This window comes from Erinaceus europaeus, chromosome X (assembly GCF_950295315.1).
Source record: "Erinaceus europaeus chromosome X, mEriEur2.1, whole genome shotgun sequence".
Taxonomy (NCBI): domain Eukaryota; kingdom Metazoa; phylum Chordata; class Mammalia; order Eulipotyphla; family Erinaceidae; genus Erinaceus; species Erinaceus europaeus.
Genome location: NC_080185.1, coordinates 36287813 through 36307944, shown reverse-complemented (window position 1 = coordinate 36307944; position 20132 = coordinate 36287813). Strand labels below are relative to the sequence as shown.

The 20132-nt window shown below is 37.9% G+C and overlaps 1 protein-coding gene across 5 annotated transcripts in view; it reads right to left on the bottom strand.

Moving 5' to 3' along the window:
* TENM1 (teneurin transmembrane protein 1) overlaps window positions 1-20132 on the bottom strand; it is a 1227224-nt gene that overhangs the window by 92023 nt on the left and 1115069 nt on the right. For all 5 annotated transcript variants that reach the window (XM_060183574.1, XM_060183578.1, XM_007524285.2 and 2 more), the window contains one exon: window positions 14576-14730. In XM_060183574.1, coding sequence (XP_060039557.1) covers window positions 14576-14730 — 155 coding nt within the window. The remainder of the gene's footprint in view (window positions 1-14575; window positions 14731-20132) is intronic.

Genomic DNA, 20132 nt, shown 5'->3' with positions numbered 1-20132 from the left:
GGTTAAGTGCAGGTGGCACAAAGCGCAAGGAGCAGCATAAGGATCCTGGTTTGAGCCCCCGGTCCCCCACATGCAGGGGAGTCACTTCACAATTGTCGAAGCAGGTCTGCAGGTGTCTGTCTTTCTCTCCCCCTCTCTGTCTTCCCTTCCTCTCTCCATTTTTCTCTGTCCTATCCAACAGGACGACATCAGTAACAACAACAATAATAACTACAACTATAAAACAGCAAGGGCAACAAAAGGGAATAAATAAATATTTTAAGACAACTATTACCTTGACATTAATAAAAATATTTATCTACAATTTAAGAAAAAAGTCAAAATCTAGGTGTTATAGAAAAGAAGGAATCATATTTCAAGACTGAAATCTCAGTTCTTGTCTGACTGTTAAATTGATCAGTCTGCCCTACATATTTTGGACTGCCTGTCTCTATAGTCATATGATAATCATTTTTATCAGCATCATTTTCTTAGAGTTCAAGAGATTGAGTGGTAATGTATATAAAGTATAAAGGGGCACAGGGAATAAAAGCAAGAAAGCTCTCAGCATGTACTTGCCAATAAAATGTCTTTTAAAATGGAAATATTAAAAATGAACATACTATATGATAATTACTCTCCTTGAGATCAATCCAAAGAACACAAAAGCACATACTCTAAGAGATTTATGTACACCTATGTTCATGGCAGCATTATTTGTAATAGCCAAAACTTGGAAGCAACCCAGATGCCCAATGACAGATGAATATCTAATAAAGCTATGATATATATAACATGAACTAGCTATAAGAAATGGTGAAATCTTTCTTTTGGTACAACATGGGTGGAACTAGAAGGAGTCATGCAGAACAAAATAAACCAGAAGGATGAATACCCGATAATCTCACTCATACAGAGAACCTAAGAAAAAAAGCAAGGGGTAATGTGGTGTGAAAACTCAATGGATTATAGTCTATTGCACCAGATTCAAGGACTCAGAAGAGAGGAAAGAAGAATATATTAAGGAGGTGTTGGGGATCCTATGTTGGAGCAGGTTGGTTGTTTTTATGAAGTATGAGGTGTACTGACACCTGTCTTGGATAAATATAGAAATGTACCCATGTGACAACAGCAACCCTGTATATCAATATTTCTTCAATAAAATGATAATACAGTTAAAAAAAAAAGGAAAATGGGCAATTAGGCAATTTTCCAAAATTTGGCAAAATATTTCCGAGTATTCCAGATGAATTTAATAATTGTTCTAACATGTAATGAACAATTGTTCTAACATTATAATACATGTTTGGAACTTATCCCATTTTTATTCAATAGTGCACTTTCTAACTTAACTTCTTTTGTGTCTAAGGTTATTTAATATATTGAGTCTTTAAGGAGAGTCTGGCTAAGTTGGCAGCACCTTTCTGCCAGGATTGATGCAGATTGAATTCACTTTTTACCTTGTGGAGACGAGCACATCTCCCATTTCAACATTTAAAGCATGAGCTCTGGAGCAGCAGGAGGGACTGGCTGTGACTGATGTGGATTGATTGACTGCATGTGGCTCAAGTGAATGGAGCAGAACATTACTGATTTAGGGTGCTTCTGTTTGAACGGTTGCAATAACCAATTGTTGAGAAGTTGGATTGCACGCTAATGATGTCCAGGCAAGAGGTCAGTGAACAAAAATGCATTTAAGGTTTGGTTCATATGAGCTTATTATTATTACTGTAAAAAAGCAATGACATTAAGTTAACCGACTTAACCAATTTGAAGGATAGTAGTGACAGCATATTCATATTATTGTGTAACAGATTTCTAGACCTTTTTCATCTTCCAACACTGAAACACGATATCCATTAAATACAGATTTTCTCTTTCCTTTACCCTTAGTAACCACTTTTTTAAAACTTTCTATTTTTTTTTTACTATTTCACTATTTTATAAAAGTAGAATCATGTAGCTTTTGTCATTTTTCCCTGGATTCTAACTAATCATATTTTGTAGCAGGTGACTTTTCCCCTTTATTGAGGGGGGACTATTGGTTCATAGTCAACAGTAAAATACAGTTTTTGTCATTTTCATACTGTTTTATTTTAGTTTGTATAATGCCTTCAAAGTTAATCTACATTGTAGGGTGTGGCAAGGTTCCCTTATTTTCAAAGACTGTATATTCTTTTTTATCTTTATTTATTTATTGGATAGAGACAGCTAGAAATCAAGAAGGAAGGGGGAGATAGAGAGGGAGAGAAACAAAGAGATACCTGCAGCACTGCTTCTCCATTCATGAAGCTTTCTTCCTGCAGGCGGGGACTGGGGGCTTGAAATAAGGACATATTATAACATGTGTGCTCAATCAGGTGTGCCACTACCCAGCCCAAGATTGTATATTATTTATTATGGCATGAGTTTTAATGGTATCTGATCCACAAGTTGGTTGTCACTGTTAGGAATAGCTGGTTTAGTTGGAACATTACCAAATAAGATAAAGTAAATGTTTGGGACAAGGTTTAACAAATAAATTTTTAATTGTACTCTTGTTCTCCCAAATCTTCTGTTAGGGTTTCTATCCATTCCATTATCTTATTATTCATTTTATCTCCTCTCTATTTTTCCCCACCTACTGTTCACTGGTATCACTGGTTTCTGAGAGAAGTGTTTACAGATATTTCTGAACTTGCTTTCATCTTCCATATCTTATTGTTTACCTGCAACTAATTTCATCATTCTACCATATATCCTTCTGTCTGAAATATCTGGAGTGTGGCCACTGTCATATTATTTGCTTTGAAAGTCAGGTAGGTTCTATAGTCACTGAAGCATTAGGGGGGTTTGGTAGGGTAGAGATGGTGAAATTTTCATCTCTGGTGGTAATAACTTTTAAAATAAACTTTATTTTTTCCCTGGGAGATTCCTTTATTCAAGAAAACTTATTATAATTCAGATTTTCTTGATTCCCTACAGAGCTTCACAAAATTCAGAAGTCTGTCCCTGCAGGGAATTTCACTTATAATGGCCTTCATTTGAAAGATCTAATTCTGTTCTCTTTCAGTATGCACATAGGCGAGTGATGGAAATGCACAAAGAAAGGCAAGTAACCCCTAAAGAACTTGTTTCAGTATTATCCATATCATTCAGGGTAATGGAGGACGATCTATAGACATGAAAGGGTGGGCAGAGAATGGAGAAAGAGACAATGGGAGACATTAAGTAGAAGATTAAGAAGGTGAAAGAAGATGCCCTTTTTGTTATAAAACTATTGTTTCTTTTCTGCTTTCTCTCTTGACTGATGTAACTGTTCATGATTGGGTATATATTTATATATGGATTCCTCTTGCATAAGAGTTGAATTGAGATTTAGATTTAAGGGAAGATTATACATATCCTCCTTTTTCTAGCTGTGATTAGTTTATCTGAATTTTGCAGAAGAATCTAAAGACCACAGAAAGTGACTCTCCTCCCCGCCCCACCCTGTTCTATAGATAGTGTAAGACAACCAAGGAAGGTCATTTTCTTTTCTTTTTCTTTCCATTTTTTTATTTATAAAAAGGAAACATTGAAAAAACCATAGGACAAGAGGGGTACAATTATACACATTCCCACCACCAGAACTCTGTATCCCATCTCCTCTCTTGATAGCTTTCCTATTTTTTAAAAATATTATTTATTTATTTATTTCCCTTTTGTTGCCCTTGTTGTCTTTTTATTGTTGTTGTAGCTATTATTGTTGTTGTTATTGATGTCATCGCTGTTAGATAGGACAGAGAGAAATGGAGAGAGGAGGGAAAGATAGAGACAGGGAGAGAAAGAGAGAAAACTGCAGACCTGCTTCACCTCCTGTGAATCAACTCCCCTGCAGGTGGGGAGCTGGGGGCTCGAACTGGGATCCTTACACTGGTCTTTGTGCTTTGCACCATCTGCGCTTAACCCACTGCGCTACCGCCCTACTCCCAACTTTCCTATTCTTTATCCCCCTGGGAGTATAGACCCAAGGTCATTGTGGGATGCAGAAGGTGGAAGGTCTGACTTCTGTAATTGCTTCCCCTCTGAATATGGGCGTTGACTGATCAATCCATACTCCTAGCCTGCCTCCCTCTTTCCCTAGTGGGGTGGGGTTCTGGGGAACCAGAGCTCCAGGACACATTGGTGGGGTTGTCTGTCCAGGGAAGTCTGGTTGGCATCATGCTAGTATTTGGAACCTGGTAGCTGAAAAGAGAGTTAACATACAAAGCCAAACAAATTGTTGATTAATCATGAATCTAAAGGCTGAAATAGTGCACATAAAGAGTTGAGGGGGTCTCCGTTTTGTAGATAGCTATTAAGCATATTTTAGTTATATTCCAAAGGGCCTGTGGCTATACTAGTTTTTTCTTCCCTGAACCTGAAATCTGATATGCAGGTGGATCCAAGTTATTGTCTGGGGAGATGATGTCATGGATGGAAAAAGGACCAGAAAGCTGGATCAGGGAAGAGAGCAGCTCCCAAATATGGGAGAGGTGTATGGAAGGTAAATTTCTACGGCTTGGTCAGGTAGTGTAATGCTGATGGGTGATGAGGGGTTGGGGTGGGGAGTTTCATTTTATCTGTAAGGAGAAGGGTCAAACAACATCAATTCAAAGCTAGTAAACTTTGTGACTTCATGCAGCTTCCATTGCATGATCTGAGTCATTCAACACTATGAGTATTTGTCATTGCCACCAACTCCAATGGCCTAGCTACCCCAGCACACTTATAACTGTCAAATCAGCGAGCTGAGGGTTGGTTCTCTCATACCATGGATTGCTGCTAGCACTGTGCACTGCTGTTCACTCAGTGAGCACCAGTGAAAAGGAGCTATCCATTAGCCTGAGCTATTCAAAGATGGAATGAGCCACTGGGGTCGCGGTAATAAGTTCCTTATCATAAGACACTTTTGAGGAAAGACTGAACAAGTAGCCTAGACACACTAACATACAATACATCCTGTGGAACCTCCAGGCTGTCACACAAAGGTCTGAACCCATAGCATTATCCCTTGAGAATACCTCCATTTGTGGCCAAAGTCAAACACAACCAAAGAACCACTGCCCAGCTGGGTTGACAACTCTACCTACCTTGTTGCCCTGACATAGTAAACAGGTGAGTTCAGCTCACAAAAGGGAAAAACCCTGAGCAACTGTTCAGGAAGTTGCAGGATAGGATGGGGGGGTGATATTCCAGGGCACCATGCAACAGCACATCATAAAACCTAGTCCCCAGCACTGAACTGGTAGAATAGTTGCTTAAAGCATAGACATAAACACAGACAAGCATGAAAAGTGAGGGAACAGAAGAATTGTTTGTTAAGTGTAAAAACTATATATATATATATATATATATATATATATATATATATATATATTCCAGAAAAAGACTCTAAAGTTATGGAAAAGTTATAAAGATACTTGGGCAGGGGGATGGGCAATGGTGCACCCGGTTCAACACAAATATCACAATGTGCAACAATCTAGGTTTGAACTCCTGCTCCTCAACTGCAGGGGGATGCTTCACTAATGGTGAAGCAGGTCTTCAGGTCTGTCTCTCTCTCTCTTTCTCACTTATTGAAAGAAAAAAAAAAGGAAAAATTGGCCACCAGGATGTTGGTACCAAGCCCCAGCAATAGGAAAACTATCAAGGGAGGAGACTGGATATAAAGTTCTGGTGGTGGGAATTGTGTGGAATTGCACCCCTCTTATCCTATGGTCTTGCCAATATTTCCATTTTATAAATAAAAAAGATAAAAAAGATACTCAGCATCTTTGAGAGATTATATGAACTAAAAAATTGTAGGAATTTTCAGGTAGAATCTATGAGCTGAAAAATATAATAATAGAAGAAAACATACATGGCACGGGAAGATAGCTCTCTGTTAAGAGCACAGGATTTGCATATCTGACATCCCAGGTTCTATTCTACTACTACCATTTATAAGAGTTTAGCAGTGCACTCTTTCTCATACAAATAAATGTTAGTCTTAAGAAAAAGCAATAGGCAATTCAGAATACTATTATATTGTTGTAAGATAATTCACTCAAAAGTCCAATAAGAAAAAGAGATTAAGTAGAATTAAAAATTGAAGAACGAATGAATGGGAAAAGCTTTCTCTCTTCATGGAATAGAAGAACCAATATTGTCAAAATGGCTATTCCACTTGACTCTGCCAATGTTACATAACTTACCTGTATTATTTTTTCATGTTTATTAAAAATAGGGGAACAGATTAATGTTTTGAAAGTTATTCATGAGAATTGCACAAGATAACATTTATGAAAGTACCCAGTACAATATTTGGTTCCTTAACACATTTCTTTCATAGCAAACCGACCAAATTTGTAACACAGGAATTGAAGAGTTGTAGTAAGACTAGATGGTGATAACTAAAGAAAGGTTTAAAAGTGTAAGTGAAAAGGATAAAAAGGATCTCAGAGAGTTTTTTTTTGTCAGCCTGAGCTAATCAAAGATGAAATGAACTACCTAGGAGAAGGTATGAAAGATGATGATGATTACATGTTGCAATATTCTAAAAGGAAGTCTATCATTAAATGATCAGAGAAGAACATAATTCTTAGTAGGTTGACTCAATAGATAAAAATGCATGGGGATATTATTTGCTTCTCCAAAAAACCAGTTATGATATTTTTATAATTGTGGTGACACATCCCTCTCTGTGTTAGCTCTAATTGATGAATGTGTCCTTTGGGAACCACTGAGGAATATGAAGATGATTTAACAAGCAATTATGGAGCACAGGTTATGTATCAGATATTCTTTTTAAAAATATTTTAAAATTTATTTTCCTTTTTGTTGCCTTTGTTACTTTTCGTTGTAGTTGTTGTTGTTATTGACGTCGTCGTTGTTGGATAGGACAGAGAGAAATGGAGAGAGGAGGGGAAGACAGAGAGGGGGAGAGAAAGATACACACCTGCATACCTGCTTCACTACCTGTGAAGGATTCCCCTGCAGGTGGGATGCTGGGGGCTCCAACCGGGATCCTTAGGCTGGTCCTTGCACTTTGCACTACCTGCACTTATCTCGTTGTTGGATAGAACAGAGATAAATGGAGAGAGGAGGGGAAGACAGAGAGGGGGAGAGAAAGACAGACCTGCAGACCTGCTTCACCAAAGCGAAGCGATTCCCCTGCAGGTGGGGAGCCAGGGCCTCAAACCGGGATCCTTACGCCAGTCCTTGCGCTTTGCGCCACGTGCGCTTAACCCACTGTGCTACCGCCGGACACCCCTTTTCCCCTTTTCCCCTTTTTTCAGTGGGATTGCTTGTCTTTTTATTGCTGAATTTGATATTTTCTCTTTTTAATTTTTATTTACTTTTATTATTTATTTATCTTTAATTTTAATTATCTTTATTTATTGCATAGAGATAGTCAGAAATTGAGAGGAAGGAGGAGATGGGGGGGAGAGAGAGAGAGAGAGAGAAACTTGCAGTAGTACTTCACTACTTGTGAAAATTTCCCCCTGTGGGTGGGGGACTAGGGGCTTGAACCTGGGTCCTTGTGCGTTATAACATGTGCGCTCAACCAGGTGCACCACCATTCGCCCCCGATATTTTCTCTTACACCAAGAAACTTGGTCTAAATTCTATTATAGTCAGGCACAAGACAGATGTGAGTTACCACAGCAGGACGATTCAAAAGCAGCAATGGAAATAAAGAGCCCAATCTCTTTATAACCAACTCATCTCCTGAAATCAAAGCCCTAGTTGTTTTTTAGAAGTGCTCAGAAAGAGCAGTTATGCTTTAGAGTTTATACCAAGAGTTCAGTTTCACATTTCAGTAAATCAAAAATATATTGATTTTGAACAAATGGCTTATTTTATTGTCAGAGCAAATGTAATTTCTTGATATGATTAGATCTTAATAAACTATTTCCTAAATGCCATCAAATACAGATTCTGTGAATAAACAGTTTATTTGTCAACTAAATGGCATCTGTCACCTACTATATACAATATTTGGTCATCTCCCATTGTTGAACATGCAGAAATTGGGAAAAAAGCATTCTAAGGACCATACATCTTGTGCTAAAATCGAGCCCATATCATTTAATATGTTGACAGTCTTTGCTCAATAAATCATCTTTCTAACTATTAGTTTTCTCCTCTGTAAGTGTGGATAATTCTACTGGCCTCTCAAATGTGGTTGTGTTGTAGAGATAAAATGGAGCAAGGTGCATATGAGTGTTTAGCATAGTTTCTAGTGTATACATAGTAGATTCTCTATAAATGGTAGCAGGTATCACTAGCATAACTTAAGGAAAGCCATCATGGACTGGCAAGCTTTGAAGGACTGTTTTTTTTTTTAATAGAGCTCAGGTCTGCCTCAGCAAAAATGTATTATGATAGCATGAATTAACTTTCCCTTACTAAGGGCTATTTGGCTTTGGAAGACACGAAAAGTAAAAAGGAACATTAAGAACTGAGTTGTATTTATGTAGAGAGACTTTCATGGAGTTGGAAGGAAGGGCGCTTGAGAAAGCTGTTACCCCATCTTCCTGACTGCAGAGAGGCCTTTGTTCCAAACATTTCTAGCTTATCGCTATCCAACATGTGCTTTAAATGTTTCAAAAGGTAGGGGCTCTATACAAACTTGTGGTGATACATGATACTGTCATGTAGTCTTGGAATAAGTAAGCTTTTCATAACGTCTGATTCAAAGTTCTGATTCAAATTTCCCATCAGCAGTATTTGTGTGCTCTCATTTAGACATTTGTCTTCACCCTCACCCATCACTATATTTTGAGTTATTGAAATATGAAACTGAGCACCAACTAAGCTCAGCTGGATCACTCTAAGTACTTCAATAAACTATAGGGACTTTGCTCTCAGAAAGTGGCATGAGGTCTCCTATTTAGATTTCTTCCATCTAACTGAAGGAGGTCCACATTTCTAAGTAGTCACGAAAAACGGAGGTCTCCAATCTGCCCCATAGTCCACACAGACAGGTCTAGCTTTCTCCTAGGAGATATTCTATCCACTTACCCACCTCATTTCATTTTGTGGTCTCTCTCCAGATTTTTCTGTCTGTGCCACACATGGGTGCTGAGTTTCACACAACTAGGAGTTGATTTACTTCAATGCCAAAGCCCCTCCCCTCCCTCCTTCCAGTGAAACATCCAAAGAGTGATCTATTTTTCACTTTCTCCATTTCTTCACCTCCTACTCTCCCACTGAAATCTGACTTCAGTTAATTAGCACTCTACTGAAGGCACTCTGATCAGAGTCATGAATGCTGTCAAATCAAGACTTCCTTTAAAACGCCTTATTTTACGTGACCTCTATGCTGCATTTGACATTAACTATTCCCTTCCTATTGAAAAGCCTGCTTTCTTGGGTATTCAACCATACATATTCCTAGTTTTTCACCTACTTGTCAGGTCTCTTCCTTTTTATCTTCCTTGTGGGATGCCATTCTTCTATCTTCTCTAGAATTTTGACATTCCTTGCAATTAGGTCCTTGGAAGATATCTTCCATCCCCCTACTTGCTATTAAACCATGTATGTGTACACGGATAATTTTATTTCCATTCTAGGCTCCGAGCTTTAAACATGTAGCTAATTGCCTGCCAGACACCTTAATCTAGATGTACGTCTGCAACTCTAACTCAACGTGCCATAGAAAAACTGATCAACCAATCTCACCCCAAATTTACTTCTTTTCTTTTAGTTGGCACCTCAGTTTCACCATACATGTATTTATTAATTCTGAAATCCACTCACTCAACAAACACGGTTTTTGATTTTAGCTCTTGAAATTCACTAACCTCTCTAGCTTTCATAGTCTACATGACTGATACTTTAGGTCTGGCTATAATTATATCTTGCTTTATTTTCCTGCATAAAGCTGAGCAACGTCATGATCAGGGTTACCACAGACACATACCCCAAGGAAATATGATCTTAACATTAAAAAACAAACAAAAGGAATCAACAATCAATTTTGTACAGAAGTTCCTTGAAAAGGTGCTCACAATAATTTCTCTATGGATATGTTTTCTGCCTGTCACACCACCTATGTTACTTCAACCATCTTTTAAGTGGACTGTTTTCCAGCCTCTAATAGTTCTCCCCTTGATTCTCTATATCACATCTAGAATTACCTTTTTTTAAAAAAAGTGTATTTACTTGCTTAATATTATTTTAAATATATATTCACCTGCTTAACGCATCATTGGCTCCCCATTGCTCCCCCACCCCTTGATATAAGGTCCTTTACCATTTGGTCTGCAGTTATCTCTCCAGTTTTATCATTCACTACTCTTCTGTATTCTTTGTACTACACTGTCCTGTTGGTATTTGTATGTATGTTGATTGTGTCTGCTGAACACTTACTATTCATGTCTAAAGAACATGCAGTCTACTTTGGAAGACTGAATACATAGCTTGGAAATGGAAACCAAATTATACCTATTAAGTGGTGATACCCAATTTCAGTAAGGAAATGAGACAACATTGAGAACAAGAACTATCAGAGAAGATTATTATGGAGGTGGTGGAGTGTAAAGATGGTGGGGAATGGGATTTGAACCAAATGTAGCAATTCCCAACTCAGAGAATGGGACTATGAAAAGTAGATCCTTAATCAAAGTAGAGTTCATAATTTGGATATGATGTAGTGAACAGTTAGTACCTATTGCTCTGACAAAGTCTCACTGGAGAAATTCTATGTACTCTAAAGTATACTTTAAGCACAGACAGGAAACAACAATGATGGACAGTAGCAGACACTGTTTCTAAATAATTGGACAGTGACCCTAGAGGTTTCATAGTTGGTATAGCACCAGATTGGCACACACGAGGTCCCAGTTGGATCCCCAGCACCACATATGTCATTGTGATACTCTGTTTTCCCTCTCTTGCTAAATGAAACAATAAATCTTAAAAGTAAAATTAAGTCAGATACAAAGCCTGCTTTCTCTCTCAGTTAGTTCTGCTGGTTTCTAATAACTCTCCTCTCCCCACCAAAAAATAAAAATCCTCACTGCTTTTGAAGCTGATGTCATATATGTTAAAGGAAAGAAGGGATGCCAGCAAAATTGAGAAGTGGAATGAAGTGCCACAGAGAAAATGTTATTCTGTCTCTTGGTTACCAGGGTTCCTTTTCTATAGGCTACACTCTATACCTTAACCCAAAAGAGGTGAGGTAGCTTTGATGGGGGTCATTATGGCTTGCAAAATTCCATGTGAAAAAGAATCATTTTCATGTTGATGAGGATGATATGTTTGCTCTGTTTTGACAAAGAATTCTCTTTTTGACATAATGCTTCTATACAGAAACATATAAGGTGTTTAGAGTTGACTGACTGCAATACAAAGTGAATCCGCACAAGTGAATCATATACATGTGGCATCATTCTTCCATTCCCCTCCTCTATCAAATACATTCACACCCTTCCTTACTGCCATACATAATGATCCTTTTCCATGCCCTTTTTTTTTTTTTTTGCCTCCATGGTTATTGCTGGGGCTCAGTGCCCACACCATGAATCCACTGCTCCTGGAGGCCATTTCCCCCCTTTTGTTGCCCTTGTTGTGGTTATTATTATTATTATTGATGTCGTTTGTTGTTGGATAGGACAGAGAGAAATGGAGAGAGGAGGGGAAGACAGAGAGGGGGAGAGAAAGACAGACACCTGCAGACCTGCTTCACCGCCTGTGAAGCGACTCCCATGCAGGTGGGGAGCCGGGGGCTCGAACCGGGATCCTTATACTGGTCCTTGCACTTTGTGCTATGTGCGCTTAACCTGCTGCACTTAACCCCCTGCACCACTGCCCGCACCCCGCCCTTTTTTTTTTTTTTTATGTCTTGCATCATGGAAAGTTATAGTGCTTTAGCACTCAATGACATGATCCCATTGAGTCTCTCTTTAGAATAGTTTATTCATTTTGTCAGTTTTCTAGGCCTTCCAGCTCCTCATTTGATTATTGCAGTTGACTTTGCTTGACCATTTTCTGTATTTCATGGAAACACATGAGTATATAGAGGAGAAAGTCCCCCCAACAGTGTTTTATAAAGATGTGCATGTATGGAGCGTAGAGACAGGAGGGGTGCATTACAGCTAATGATTAAAGCAATGTTTCTAGGTGATGTATTCAATTTACTTTCTAGTTTTTAAAAACAAAGATTTGTTTATTTTTATGAAAGAGAGGGAGGGGGAGGGAGAGTACTAGAAGGGGAAGGATGGGTGTGAGGGGTGTGAGAGGGAGGAAGAAAACTGGAGAGAGGCTAGAGAATTAGTTAGTCCTGGCTTATTGTGGTATTGGGGATTAAACCTGAGACCTCTGGGTCCTCAGGCATGTAAATTTCTGTGGTCAAATACATTTAGACATGTCCCCAGCCTTACTTTCCTTTTTATGCTAGGTTTCAGATGGGATGGAGAATGAAACAATAGAGAAATCTTGTAACTATAGAAGATATCACTGGTTGCTTATCCAAGGGCAATCTTTAATTCATTTCTTTTTAAAATTTTATTATAATTTTTATTTTATTACCACCAGGGTTATTGCTGGGACTCTGTGTCAGCACTACTAATCCATTGCTCCTGGTGGCTATTTTTTTCACTTTCTTTCTAATTTTTTCTTGTAAGTTTTTTCTTTATTAGACAGGATAGCGAGAAATTGAGATAGTACAGGGAGGTAGAGAGAGGGAAAGACAGACACCTGCAGACCTGCTTCACCACTCTTGAAGTGGACACACTGCAAGTAGGGGCCCAAACCCTCGTCCTTGCACTTAGTGATAAGTGTGCTTAACTAGCTTTCCCACCCCTCTTAATTCCTTTTTAACAAGAACAATGCTATTGGTTTAAGAAATGGGTAGCACTATGCTCAGAAAAGAAGGTTGAGTTCCAGAGAATCTAAATCCATTTTGGAGATCTCATTTCCCCACTGTTAGTGACTGGCAAAGGTATGGATATGTGACTTGACTCTGGCCAATCTGACGCAAGAAGGAAATCTGATGGCATCTTTGCTTATCACTGATCACTTGATTATGTGAGATAATGAAATTTTGCGGTTTTAATTATAGTATAGTTTCACAGCTTTCTCCCTCTCTCTGTGCTTGTGTGTGTAAAACTTATGAAACACACCACCAAAGTTTCAGTGGCGTTATACCAAAGAGACCCGTCTACCTACTCCCTCACCAGTTTTCCTCCCAATTGCCTCCATTAACCATCAGTTTTCAGTCTAAGAGTCAGTTTGATGATGATGATTACTATTATTTTCAAGTTCATTTGTTGTACTTATTTATGTAACACATATGAATGATGGCACTTACCTTTTCACTTCCAGTAAGGAAGTGCAATCTTATTGTTTGAACCATTTTTTAAGATAAGTGTTTTATTACTTGTAGTCACAATCATCCTCTCTGGCCTATTAACCAATCCTAAAGCAATGCTCATATTTTAATTAATTTGGAAAGAGTACCTAATCATCTACTTTATCAGTCATAGATCACTGTAAGCTAAAACACCTTAAGAATCATCTAGTCTATTTTCCCCATTTTCATATCAAGCTATTATGTCCATAGAAGAATAAAGACCTGGAGTCTGGTGGTAGCGCAGTGGTAGTGCAGCGGGTTAAGCACACGTGGCACAAAGTACAAGGTTCATTGCAAGGATCGTGGTTCGAGCCCCCAGCTCTCCACCTGTAGGGGAGTTGCTTCACAGGCGGTGAAGCAGGTCTGCAGGTGTCTATCTTTCTCTACACCTCTCTGTCTTCCCCTCCTCTCTCCATTTCTCTCTGTCCTATCTAACAACAAAGACATCAACAACAACAATAATAATAACTACAACAACAATAAAAACAGCAAGGGCAACAAAAAGGGAAAATAAATAAATATAAAATTTATTTTTAAAATATTAAAAAAAGAATAATAAAGACCACCACTGGGTTCTAGGACTATGCTGTATACTCTATAGTCTTTCTATATGTCTAATCTAGATTTTGCAGACTTGTGGCAAAAAGCTTTCATAAATGAATGTAAATTATATCCCACAGAGAATGTTACTTTTGTTTAAGAAAAATTTCAAACATTAGAATTAGCTAAAAAAGAATAGGAAAGTTATCAGGGGAGGGGAGGGAGTATGGAGTTCTGGTGGTGGGCATTGTGTGGAGTTGTACCCCTCTTATCCTATGGTTTTGTACATGTTTCCTTTTTATAAATAAATTAAAATAAGAAAAATAATAAAAAGAAATAGCTATTTACATAAATGTGAATAACACATCATGATCATCAGCACTTTTAAATATGTAAGCTATTGTATTACTAAAAAATGAAATTACATATTATAAAATGTCCCATAAATGATTTTGGCCTTGCCTCCTAAATGATTCAAATATAAGAGACTTATGCAAGTTCTTCTTCCAACTTTCCACCTAGCATACCACCATTCCTGATTACCATTTTCTCCAAAGTGAAATTTTATTTAGAGAAAAAAGCAACTTACATAAAGAGAAACTTCTGCTATCTAGTGTTAAAACTGATATGTCTACCTAATTTTGGTATGAGAAAATTGTTATCCATTTCCGTGACTCCAAATGGTGATAACACTTGAAAACCAGTGGTGCTTACCTGAGTGATGTCCATTCCTGAGTCACAGCTCAGTGGCTGTGTGGAAGTCAGACCGTTTGAACCGATTACAGTTGTGATCACAGCATTCTCATCAATTTTTCGAATCATAGTCCCATCCACAAAGTAAATGAATCCATGCCTATCAACTGTTATGCCTGTTGGGAAACAGCAAATGAGCATTAGTAGTCTAGTGGGTAACTTTTGCACTAAGATCTGTATTTCGAAAGACATCACAGAAATGGAAAAGCATTTGAAAGACAGATGGATTCAGTTTTGCTCAACATAAAATGGACAGTAATGGGAATGGTGTGTTTGGACACACACTTTCTTTTGGGTACTGAGAAGAAATGACAACAACTAACATAGAGATATAACCACATCTAATAATTTTGCGTTGTCTAGTTTTACATTTCCACTTCTGTACCATCCCAAACAGAAAAAACAAAAAAACAGCTTTTTAAAAGATAAGGGCAAGGGCAGGGACATGTTATTTTCATCAGTTCACACTTGGTGATCATATGAGTCTTTTTAAAAAAATTATCTTTATTTATTGGATAGAGACAGCCAGAAATCGAGAGGGAAGAGGGAGATAGGGAGGTAGAGAGACAGAGAGACACCTGCAACACTGCTTCACTACTAGCAAAGCCTTCCCCCTGTAGGTGGGGACCGGGGGCTCCTTGTGCACTGTAACATGTGCGCTCCACTAGGTGTGCCACCACCTGGCCCCAATCATATGATTTTTAATTCTGATAAGCTGGGCTTTTTTTTTTCTTTGTATCATCAACTTAGAGAGGGATCGAAGAACAAATTATGGTGTCACAGAGGAGTGGTTAAGCTTTTAGAAAAAATAAAAGCCAATACAATTTTCACACTAGATTTTACACAGCATGTTACTTACTAACTGGGCTCTTGGGGAAAACACACAAAATGGTAGTTAGAAGGCTTATGCTCTCATACTGAATGCATCATTTGCAGATGGTGTGTTGCTTTGATCAGATAACTCATCTCTCCAATTCAGCCTCCTCTTTGGTAAAAGGAGGGGAAAGATTATCTGCTTACCTAGCTAAGGTGACTAAGTATCTTGGTTTGTCATGGACTGTGGCAGGGCATTTATTTATTTATTTATTTATTTATTTATTTATTTAGACAGATAAGAGAGAGAGCGAGGGAGGAGCTAGAGAGACCAGAGCACCATTTCAGCTTTTGTGATGCTGAAGATCAAAACGTAGGCTTCACAAAAGCAAATCCTACAGTTTAGCTGCTGAATTGCCTCCCTGGCCAAGAGGGCTCACTTTTAAAAACTAGGACATTCTTGAACAAAATGGGGTGGTATGGCTGGCTGGTTACCTTGTGCTTAATTTGTTTTAAGTACCATATAAAACGATGCCTTTATTTACTTTGCATATTAAGAACTTTTTTTTTGCACTTGCAGAGGTCCTTAGGCAACTTGAATTATGAAACAATACATTTAAAGAGTGTCAGACACACATGAAAAGGAAAACAAAGCTTAACTACTTACATTACTTAGTGCTTTGACAACATTCTTGAAAATTAGCCCATGGCATTATCTTAAAACTATCCTACAGTCTTTTCCTATCTATACAGAGACCATGTGAATCTCAGAATGTATGTCAATGTTAGAAACGTCTGTGGTAAAAAAAATCTTTTTAATGCAGGCACACACATCAACACACAGATGAGCATGTGTATGCCCACACAACTAATAATTTTTCTGGATGAAAGTGAACAAATCTACAAACAGTTTATAATACCGACTTTATAACCAGTTTTAGATGTTCCCATTCATTGGCAGGAGGTTAACACTAAGACTTAGCTTTATTTTATACTTTGATTAATCTGGATGTTCTTAATGAAATATTAACCATTCACATCTATAAATGTATTAAATTCATTTTAACTTTCCCTAAATGCTCCTAAAACCATTTATATTTTGGTATGTTCCCTAAGGAAACCAGCAAGTTTAAACAAAGGGAAATGTCAGTAAGTCCCTTTATCATACATAGATCTGTAAGAAGCTTTAGGGAAGTTGTAAAAGAAACTCCTATGGTTGAGCTTGGTCAACCAATGAGGGTACATGAACATTTTTTTCATCTCTAAAATATTTGGGCTGCAGATGAACCAAAGGTGTACCCTTGATTTTTTTTTCTTTCATTATGGCCAAATCAATTTCATAGCTTTCTCAGAATTTGGTCTAGTTTGTGACATGGCTGTGATTTGACCTATGTATGAACCTCTGAATTAAATATCATTGAGTCTGAGGTATAAACTTTGGTTGTCATAACAGAATGGACTAAAATATCATATATTAAGTCTGTAGAGAGAAGGCAGAGAGTTGATACTGTATATGAAATAATGAATTATTCAACAAATACATTTAGTGAACATCACTGTACCAAATTCCGTGAGGGCCAAAGGACACAGAAAACAGGTACATGGAATTTAAGAGGAATACTCTGAAATTTTAGGAAGTTAAAGGTATTAAAGTAAAAGGGGAGGATTTCTATAACTACATGGTAGTAAACATAGACAATTGAATCCCTTTAAATCTGGAGCAAATTTACAAAAGATGCAGTAGAGAAACAAATGCATTCCTATGGAAACTAGTATGTTGGAGGGGTACCTACATCTTATGCTGATACCAGGGAGAGGTCTCTTCTGTTCCTTGATTATCATAGTCCTCACCCTCATTACAGGGTAAAGTCTTGGCTAACCCTGTGAGGATAATTATGGACTTTACTTATAATTTTTTTTGAACTCTGAGCCTGCCTGTCTCCCTCCCCTTTCACTCATCATGTCACCTGAATTCCACAAATGAGGCTTATTACTGAATATTTACTCAGTATTGGCCTTCCAGGCTGATTTGGCTGACAGCTTGTAGAATATTCTCCTTTCATATATTTGTATGGTAAATTCTTTTATTATGGCCCAAATTCCATACATGCTCCCCCCTTTTTTCCCCTTGAGACTCTTTAGTTACATTTTACTGGGTTACACTTAATATTTGAAATTGAAAAGAAACAGAAAGGGACTATTTGATTGGAGACTTATCAATGCATTTAGGCATATATGTACAGATTTTCCTTCTCCAATATCATATCTCTTCTTCCTCTCCTCCTCCTCCTTCTTCTTCTCTCTCTCTCCACTCTCTCTGCAGAAGCAGTTTCTTTCTTTTCTTAAGTTTTATTTATTTATTCATGAGAAATGATAGGAAAGAGAGAAAGAACCAGACATCACTCTGGTACATGCGCTGCAGGGGATTGAACTTGGGACCTCATGCTTCAGAGTCCAAAGCCTTATCCACTGTGCCACCTACCGGACCACAGAAGCAATTTCACTGACCCTTTTCTGATAAGATTTAAGGGATATTTAAATTTCACTAAGGTTACAAACAAATGTGAAATTCCAGACCAGAAAAAGAAGCAGTTTCACTGACTCTTTTCTGATAAGATTTAAGGGGTATTTAAATTTCACTAAGGTTACAAACAAATATGAAATTCCAGACCAGAAAAAGATAGATTTATTTATTTATTTTATTTATTTATTTATTGCCATTCCTTGAAGGGTGTTCTTTTCCCTTACAGCAAAGAATGATCTCGTCTACAGACCGTTTATAAACACAACTTTATGAAAGGAATATTGTCAAGAGCCCAGGGAGGCTGATGATGCAACATTATCCATTACTATTTGTTATACTGAGTGGGAGGAGTTGGCACATGGCCACTATATTTTAAATTTTACTCTTCACAGATGAGGATCTGAGTGATTTCAGATCACATCATGCCATTTTGGGGTAGCAAGATCTACAGATGCATCTGACTTTCATATACTGCTATTACCATACCCAGATTTCCAAAACATGGTACTTATTATCATGAGCATGTTTCAATGGTCATGCCCATTGATGTGCTTGCTAGCAGCATTTTCTTACTTTTAGTTTATCTTACTAACAGTTTTATTGGGGTAATGTTGATTTCCATGGTATGTATATATATATATATATATTTAATTAATTAATTTTTTATTTTTATATATTATATTTGTTTATTCCCTTTTGTTGCCCTTGTTGTTCTTTATTGTTGTAGTTATTATTGTTGTTGTCATTGTTGGATAGGACAGAGAGAAATGGAGAGAGGAGGGGAAGACAGAGAGGAGGAGAGAAAGATAGACACCTGCAGACCTGCTTCACCGCCTGTGAAGCGACTCCCCTGCAGGTGGGGAGCCGGGGTTCGAACCGGGATCCTTATGCTGGTCCTTGTGCTTTGCGCCACCTGCGCTTAACCTGCTGCGCTACAGCCCGACTCCCGGTATGTATATTTTAGGGGCAATCCAATATCTCCTGAAATGTATGCTACTACCAGCAATGTGTCACTCTTTCTATCACCACAGCTCCTGTTGGCAGCATTTTGACTGGCGTTTAAAACACGAAAAAAACAGTGTTTGGATTAGCAAGAAATTAAGGGAGGCATTAAATTTCATGAAGAAAACTGTTCCCAGGGTTTAAATTTTCAACGACTGTGCATTTGTAAATCAAGAAAAAATATTTGCATTCCTTCTATCACCACAAGTTTAGGCAGTGACACAAGGTGGGATCATGGTGGAAAGGGAAAGATGAGCAGAGGACAACTTGCATCCACACCTCCACTGAGGAAAACATCAGTTCAGATGCACAGACAGCATGTTTAGCTTGGAGCACATTTCTACATTTGTGAGAAAAATAAATAAATCCTTGTAAATTAGTGCATATAATGAAAGCAGTTGACAGACCATAACCTGGAAGTGTGAATGGTGCTGTCTCCATTCATCAACGTTAAGCCTAACAAGCTTTCTATGAAAGGACTAGCTCATAAATAAAGTGCATCTTGTGAAAAAAAAAAAAAACTATTTACAGTGTCTTATGGAACTTAGGGGATATTATATAATAGCTGAACTGTAGGTTCTTTTCTCTGTGAAGCATAGCACTCTCTGAAATAGCTAGCTGCAAATTACAGGGAAAATTATTTGACTTCTTCCCTTGTCTTATTATGCCCCAATGAATAAATACTATAATTTTTAAGAAGATAATTGCCTAAAGCAGCAGCCTGCAAAGTTAGTAATAAATGTATCACCTGTTGGGGAAGAGAACACTGCTGATCGGTGATGAAGCAGCAGGGTCATCCTGATGTGGATTCACTAGGAGTCCAAATGTGGAACTTAATAGCCTGGAAATAGTAGCTAAAATTCTCACATTAGTTAACAGTGAAGATCAGAATTTGGGGCTGTACAGAATGCCCATTTCAAATGTTGACAGAAGGCATCTCTTTAATTTATAAAGATTACAGCTGTTGAGGTCACCTACACTTATTATTATTATTATTATATTAAAATTAATCTTCTTTCAGAATATAAGCTTTGGAAAATTGCCACAAAATTCTACCCATGGGAGTCGGGCTGTAGTGCGGCGAGTTAAGCACAGGTGGTGCAAAGCACAAGGACTGGCATAAGGATCCCGGTTCGAGCCCTGGCTCCCCACCTGCAGGGGAGTTGCTTCAGAGGTCTG